Source organism: Panthera pardus, unplaced genomic scaffold, assembly GCF_024362965.1.
Source record: "Panthera pardus isolate Hobbes unplaced genomic scaffold, ASM2436296v1 HiC_scaffold_22, whole genome shotgun sequence".
Lineage (NCBI taxonomy): Eukaryota > Metazoa > Chordata > Mammalia > Carnivora > Felidae > Panthera > Panthera pardus.
The window spans coordinates 12,274,256-12,281,790 of NW_026526788.1; the positions used below are offsets into that span (position 1 = coordinate 12,274,256).

At 53.7% G+C, this 7,535-nt stretch overlaps 1 protein-coding gene across 2 annotated transcripts in view; it reads right to left on the reverse strand.

The window, feature by feature from the left end:
- Positions 1–6,371, reverse strand: part of PAPSS2 (3'-phosphoadenosine 5'-phosphosulfate synthase 2) — a 74,780-nt gene extending 68,409 nt beyond the window's left edge. The window contains exon 1 of one of the 2 annotated variants that reach the window (XM_053910253.1): positions 6,112–6,371. In XM_053910253.1, coding sequence (XP_053766228.1) covers positions 6,112–6,138 — 27 coding nt within the window. In that variant the 5' untranslated portion in view covers positions 6,139–6,371. The remainder of the gene's footprint in view (positions 1–6,111) is intronic. The other variant, XM_053910255.1, reaches the window with a different exon arrangement.
- Between the last annotated feature and the right edge of the window lie 1,164 nt (positions 6,372–7,535).

Below are 7,535 nucleotides of genomic sequence, written 5' to 3' on the forward strand. Positions count from 1 at the left end.
TTGACGTAACAGATTTATGCAATGTTTAGAAAAGCTATGCAGTTTTATTGCCAGAAGTTAATATTTGGTGCTGGATAGATTAAACCTGCCATATTTATGTTGCAGTCATGTTAGAGCAAAATGGACTTCCGGAGTAAATCTGAAATGCAGAAAGAGTTGCTGATAAGGTTTCAGAGGAAGTCACACGAGCCAACTGGTGGAAGTCATTGTATACACCATGTGTTATCACAAGAAAGTTTTGGTTCAGGTTTTTAGACAGTGGCCCTCTTGCAGAGAGAAGAAACATTTCCATCTCGTGCACTAATTTATTCTAAACTGCAAAAATGTTTTGATGATCGAAAAGGCGGAAAAGAGGAACAAGACCAAATCTGCCCAAATAGAATGTTATTGTTAACTGACCTTCCTGAAAAGCTTTATTTCCTATTTATGGAAAGCAAAGGGTGCTTAGATGCCGGTGCGAGTCTGAGAAGGGGCTTGGTGTCCTGTGCCTGGTACTGGGCTTGAGGAGGGAGGGGCCGAGTAGCTCTGGGGGCTCTGAAAACAGAGGGCATCAGGCCTGCTTCTGATCCCGGACAGACCCCAGGGGGGAGGACGCACAGACAGCCCCCAGCAGCCCCCAGAGCTCCTCACAGGGCCAGCTCAGTCACACAAGGGCAGGAATCCAGTTCCCATGCTCCTGGGAATGGCGGAGAGTGTCAAGGATCTTAGCCGGCCTCGCCACACCTCCCCCAGAACGGTGCTGGGGGCAGCACTGACCTTGGGGTACCCAAGGACGGCATGGGGAAGCAAGGAGAAGGGGCCTTTCAGACCGGAATGCACTTGAACTGGACCCACACTAAGGATGAGACAGGAGCGTATACATCTCAAAAGACGCCCACACATGCAGAGCCATCAAGACAAGGTAAGCACCCCCCACCCCGACATTAGTACTTTGTAGGGAAAAAGGATTAAATTAAATCTTTCTGACTAGCAAACTGATTTAAGTTTTTAAGGCACTTGTTTTTATTTTTTTTTATTTTTTAAATGTTTCTTTATTCAGAGAGAGAGACAAAGGGGGGGGGGGGGAAGAGAGAGAGAGAGAGAGAGAGAGAACAATCCTAAGCAGGTTCCGAGCTGTCAGCCCAGAGCCCGATGGGGCTCGATCCCAGGGACTGTGAAATCATGACCTGAGCCAAAATCAAGTCAGACACTTAACTGACTGAGCCACCCAGGTGCCCCTTGTTTTTAAAGTTCTCCCTTTATAAGAACGATACAAATACAGAAGGTAAAGAAATGATATGAAACGTTACTGACACACAGAGAATCCAGAAGAGGCAGAGATCTCCATTTGCAGCAATGATGGTCAAGGTCATATACATTTCCTTCCACGGAAACAAGTAGAAAAAAAAAAAATGCAAGTTACAACATAAAATAATCTCACTGGAAACATCGAAAGCTGACAAGATAATAAGAAACCACCAGGTTAAAATCTGCCGGGAAGAGGCAAGCAAGCAGGGAGCTACGTTTGTCCTGATAGGGGCAGGTGTGAACTGATTCTCACAACTGATTCTGACGGCCTCGCAGGGAGAGAAATCAATCAGAAACTGAAGCCCAGAACATGTCCAAGGGAGAATGAAAAGAGCCCTTGTCAAGGTGAGCGGCGGGAGGGCTCAGAATCCCCCCCAGCAAGTAAGAGTGCATGAGAATACACCCGCCTCCCACCCCACGCGGAGATCCTGACCGGGGAGGACACTCCACCTAGGCACTAGAAGAATCCGGAAAAAGGGGCGGGGTGGGCGTCAGCACTTGTAGTCTACAGCTGGCCCTTGTGCGCCAAACTGCACCTCCAAGTCACCTCACCTGGGTGGTCTGAGACTCGTCAAGTGGTAAATTTAGGTTAAAGTGGCCCCAGGCACGGGCAGAAACAAAAGCAAACTCTCCCCGGAGAAAAAAAAAAAAAGGCCATTCATCCTAAGCCTCCAAGAATCCCTACAAGTCATTTTTCAGTGGTAATGACAAATACCCAGGCAAAAATAAGCAACCGCGCAGGGACATGTAGATAAGACAGGGGGAAGGGGAAATCTCAGGAGAATACAGATCGCCCAAGGCGAATTCATCCTGGGATGAATTCTGTAGGCATTTGTGCAACAGCTACGTGTTGAGCATCTAGTCGGTTCCAGTTTGTACGCCAGGCTGCTGGGCATGCGTGCCCTTTCCGCTCTCACATGAACAAGTCACCCAGGGGACGCAAGGGGAGTTGAAACACCATTATATTTATATATCCATTTGCTTTTGGTGTCTGTGTTTTCCTAAGACTTGCAAGCACGAAGACCAAGGAGTGCCCTTGACTCTTTACTGATAGATTTTGAAATAAGCAGTGATCTCCCAGAGAACGGAGATCGACCTCATCCATTCCGGCCCCCATTCCCCATTCAAGTTACGCCGAATTCACCCCTCAGCAAACCACAGAGCCACCTACATTAACAGAAAAGGGACAAAAGACACAGATAACTATGTCAAGGTGGAGTGCATTTAACTGTAAAAGTCCACAAAAGAGGATTTGGGAATCATGGCACGAATTGGACAACATTCATTGTGAGGCAGCTCTGGAAACAGCCGGAGGCACAGGAAGGGTGGAGAGAAGTTAGTCCAATACTGACCGAAGGCCTTTCTCGGTTGGCCAAGGTGGTTGGCACAACCGTGTTGATAATCTGGACACACTCCGGTGTGTCCACACTGCTTACCCCCCTTGGTCTCCTGTCCAGCTTTTCACAGTCAGGGTGTGTATCATCGCTTCTATACGCCCGCAGCTGTGTGCTCTTATGAAATATTCTGGTGGTTCTTCTGTACTCGGCGTTCGGAACAGTAGGACCTGCTTTTTCTGCTCCCTGTTTGCCCCACCAGGACGGTGTAGTGTAGGAACAACAGTTACCGCATCCGGGGTGCTCGCTCCGGGCCTTGAGCTGTGCGAGATACTTTTTTTAGGGATCATTCACTCCTCACCAGAATTGTAAGGGGTAAGTGGTCATTACCTCCATTTTACAGATGGGGGTACTATGTGCCAAGGATACAGAGGGAACAAGAGCCTGAATGCGAATCCTGACTTGCTCCTGGCGTTCTCCTCCCCTGGAGATGAGGCCCCGTTTGCTGGGGGGGGGGGGGGGGGTGGGGGGGGGTGGGGTGCAGGCTGCGGTGCGGGTGAAATGAGATACAGTGTGGCCTCCGGGGGAGCGCTGGTTCCTCCTTCCTTCCAACGTTTACTCATCTGAAAATTCATGTCTTGCCTTGGACAGCATCTCCAAATAGGTCTAAATGTAGCTACTGTTGGAAAAATAATGTCCTATTGTATAGAATCTTTAAAATAATAAAAGGTAGGGGAGCCTGGGTGGCTCGGTCAGTTAAGCGTCTGACTTGATTTCGGCTCACGTCATGAGCTCACGCTTTGTGGGATCGAGCCTCAAGTCAGGGTCTGTGCTGACAGTGTGGAGCCTGCTTGGGATTCTCTCTCTCCCTCTTGATCTGCACCTCTCCTGCTCATGCTTGCTCCCCCTCCCTCTCATCAAAATAAAATCAACAATCTTGAAAACACTAAATAAAATAATAAAAGGTAGATCATCTCTTACATTTATGAATAACTCTAAGGTTCCAATGCCCCTTCACCCCCTCCCCAACCATTGGTTGGTTGGGGCCTTTGGAAAATATTTTCCTATCTCAGTTGTCTTTTTTAGGTCCATTGTCTGTCTCCTGTCTCCAGGACACAATAATATTGTCTGAACATAATAACATTGCCTTGAAAAATGCTAATCCAGGAAATGATGCAAGAAGAAAGAATCAGGCCTTTGCCTTTCTTTCCAGTCCTCTGGAGCGCTCTGACTCCTTCCTTCTCCTGGGTATGTGCGTGTGTAGGGGGGATGTTGGTGGCCAGGCTAGAGTTAAGTCAAGGGACGGAGGGGAGTATTGTGACACACAGCCATCTTTGGTTTTCATGGTAAGGATGTTGAGCCCAGCAGGAATGTGCTACCTTCCCTTTTTAAAGAACACTACATTTTTTGGTCAAACTTGTGAGAAAATCATCCTCGAGTCTCTCATCCGGAAAATGTGGCAAAAAAAAAAAAAAAAAAAATTGGGGAGGGGGGGATGTATTCATCCCAGGATACTGCCTGACACACAGTAGGGGCTCAACAAGTATCTGAAGTTACTGCAGGCGACTGTATATTGAACATCCTCTTTAACAACGCAGAAAAGAATGTAATGGCTCCCGTGAGTCTCTGAAAAAGCCCAGCCTCCCCTCTAGGAGAGCTTCCGAGAGCAGCAAGACTCACTTCTCAAATACTGATTATTTCAGAGGCCACACACGTGGATATCTTTTGCTTTGGACCGCAAGGTTTCAGAATACATCTTGAGTTAGCATTTAAAGCTTGAGAGATTTCCCATGCATTTAAAGCTGGTTTGTCTGACCCAATCGCATCTACCTGGCCCTTTGGGCACGAGTGCTGGTACCTGGATTATAATCGTGTTGGCTAAATAAAAGTTCAGGAGCCCTGCAGCTTTTTCAGCTGAATCCTATACAGCACACACACACACACCCCAAAGAAAAAACAGAAGGTTCAAAATGTGTAACCAGAGAAAGCGAAGCCTCTGGCGGTCACGTTTCTACACTCTCTCTGACCACACAGTTCCCAGGATCAGTGTGTAAAGCTCCTGGTCTCAAACCCCACTCACTCCAGCAGCTCTTGGGGAGTGGGGGCATGAAGGGAAAGCCCACCTACCCCTTCCTTACTAATGCTTGAGGAGGCTCCCTATCAGAACAGGGAAGGAAAGAATTAACCCCCACCCCCATTTGCAAAGCTACCAAGTGCCACAGCAGCTCATCACTTAAAAGATACCATTCCGAATTTTACAGAAATTAACCGGACTAAATGGGACTAAAACACAAGTGATTTTCACTTAACAATATTTTTAAAGATACCACAATACTGAGAGTCTCCCCACTTTAAAATAGCTCCTATAAAAGGCAGCCGGATCCCATCCCTCCTCCTGGGCCTTCCTGCCGGGATGGGTCGTGAGGTCTGAAACGAGGGGGCCCCCACCCCCTTTCACTGCAGCCCCTAAATCGCCCCACCAGGCTCCTTCCCCAGTTCTTGGCTTTCCACGTCTCCTCCCAGCCCGCCAGGAACAGACCTCAAAGATAGCTCAGTAATAGGCAGTCTATAATCACAGTAATAAGCACGTATCAAGCGCCTACTATGTGCCAAGTTCAAGTCTAACTATGGGAGCGGGGTCAACCCATGCGGTAACCACAATCATCAACCTGAGGCGTGCAGCGTGGTGAGGACGGACGCTCAGCAGTCAGACTGCGGGCTGGGACCTACGGAAGGCTTGCAGACCACCTGGTGTGGCCCAAACGCCTTCCGCGAGGCTCCTCCCAGGTCCGGTCAAGGATCACAGCTGCCATTTTTAGGATGCAAAATTAACAGGAGCCCCTACTGCTAAGTGAGAAGGGAACTTTTCTCTTTGACAAGCCCTCTATCTCCCATAACGGGGCGGGAGGGGGGGGGGGCAGATTAGTTCAGGACAAAACCGAGCCTCTAAGAGCAGCTAACCCGCCGAGCCCAGGAACCCCCGGGCCCGGAACCGATGCCAACTGGGAGCTGACTCCAGCTGGAGGGCTAAGCGCTGCGGGTGTAGACAGCGGCAGCTTCCTCCGTGAGGTCTGTCATTAAAGCGCACTCCGAGGAGGCTGCGTGGACCAAGCCCCGGTGGCTGTCGCCGACGGGCGCCCAGCGACCAGACCCGGCGGCACCGGGCTGGGCTCAGCCCACCGCCCACCCCAGCGGCGCGGAGCTCACACGGAAGAAAAGGCGGGTCCCGGGAGGCCCTTGGGGACGGGAGGAAGCGTCCTGCCTCGGCCCCTCTCCCGCGCCCGGGACCCGCCGCGCAAGCTCCCGAGGTCGCTCCCGGGCGCGGCGACCCCGAGGGGCGCAGGCTCCCGGAGGCGCTGGCGGAGAGGGCCGCCCGGGGGTCCCCCCGCTTCCCCTCCCCTCCCCCTCCCCCGCGCGCTCGGCGGAGGGGGACTCGGGCCCCCCCCCCACCCCGGCAGGCGCGGCGGGGGGCGGGCGGCCCGCAGCCTACCGTCTTCTGCTTCTTGACCCCCGACATGCTGGCGGGCTGGGCGCTGCGCGGCTCCGGGAGCGGAGGCGCGGGGACGCTCCGAGCGCGGCGGCGGCGGCGGCTGGGGCCCGGCTCCCGGGAAGGAGGTATAAAAGGGCTCCGCAGACACGTCGCACTTCCCTTGACCGGCCCCCTCCTCCCACTCCTCCCCCCGCCGCGCTCCTCTCCGCCCCGTCGGCTCCGCCGGCAGCGCCCAGCCCAGGGGACCCGGCGGCCGTCTGGGCGGGGTCCCGGGCCCGGCCCCCCGACTCGCCCAGCCGCTGCGCCCGCGCCAGGCCGGGGTCAAGTTCGCCCTGCCCGGGCCGCTCCCGGCGGCGGCCGGGGCGCGCCCCCGCCCCCGCCGGGAAGGATTCCCGCCTCCGGGACCGGCTGCGGGGCGCCCGCGCGTGGGCAGGGTCCTCGGTGGGCACCGACGGCCGGCCCCGCTTCGCCTCCGCTCGCAGCCGCAGCCAGGGGGGTAGGGCACGCGCCCTCTGCTTCGCGCGCCCCCGCGAGGGCATCAGGGCCTCCTTTCTCCCCGTTTTACAAAAGAAGCGATCGAAGCTTTCAGACTTTCCCGAAGGTACATTCTGAGGCCGGGGGATTCAGACCCGGGCGGGCGGCCTCCGCAGCCCAGGCTTTCTACCCCAGCGTCCTCGAGCGTGCTGCTAAAATCCAGAGGCCAAGGTTCGCCTGCGCCTTTGCGCCCGGCGCGGTGCTAAGGGCTTTGCACGCACTCGCTCCTTTGAGCTCGCGGTGTTTCTCCCCGAGTTACAGATGGGCCCCAGCGGGCCCTCCTCCCCACAAAGTCTAGGAAGCAAGGGCAGCCCCAGACAGTGGCCAGTGGTGGCCCTACAACTGTATTCCGTCCCCCGCCCCTCCCCAAGCATTCCTGTAGTACTTCTGTGTGGATGGGCCCTGTGGGGAAAGAGCAAAAGAAAGGAGGCCCCACTCCAAAAGCCTTATGACCTAGACCCTCGGGCATCCGAGATTTTATCAGATTTTATGGGAAGACAGCATGAGGCCAGCCACCCCTCTTAACCCAACCGTCGGCGTCTGCGAGGAGCAAAGAAGTAAGGAGGGAAGCTGTAATTCGTGACAAGCAGTTGGCAGGCAATCACTGGGTATCTCACCCCTTGCAAATGCCACCGACAGATCAATAAGACAGATACCAAGAAAGAAGCAAAAAGGAACCCCGAACATGCACAAGGGCCACATGGCTCATTTCCATTACGTTCCTTCTGTAAAATGGCTGCAGAAGTTCTATCTCCTAGAGAGGTGAAGGGTGGAACTTTATTTCACACCGAACTGTTCTTCTGGAGGGCTACCAGCTTTCCAGACGGACACCTGAAGACCTGGGCATTCACTCCTTCCCTATGGGAAGGCGGGAAGGAAAAATGTCAGGA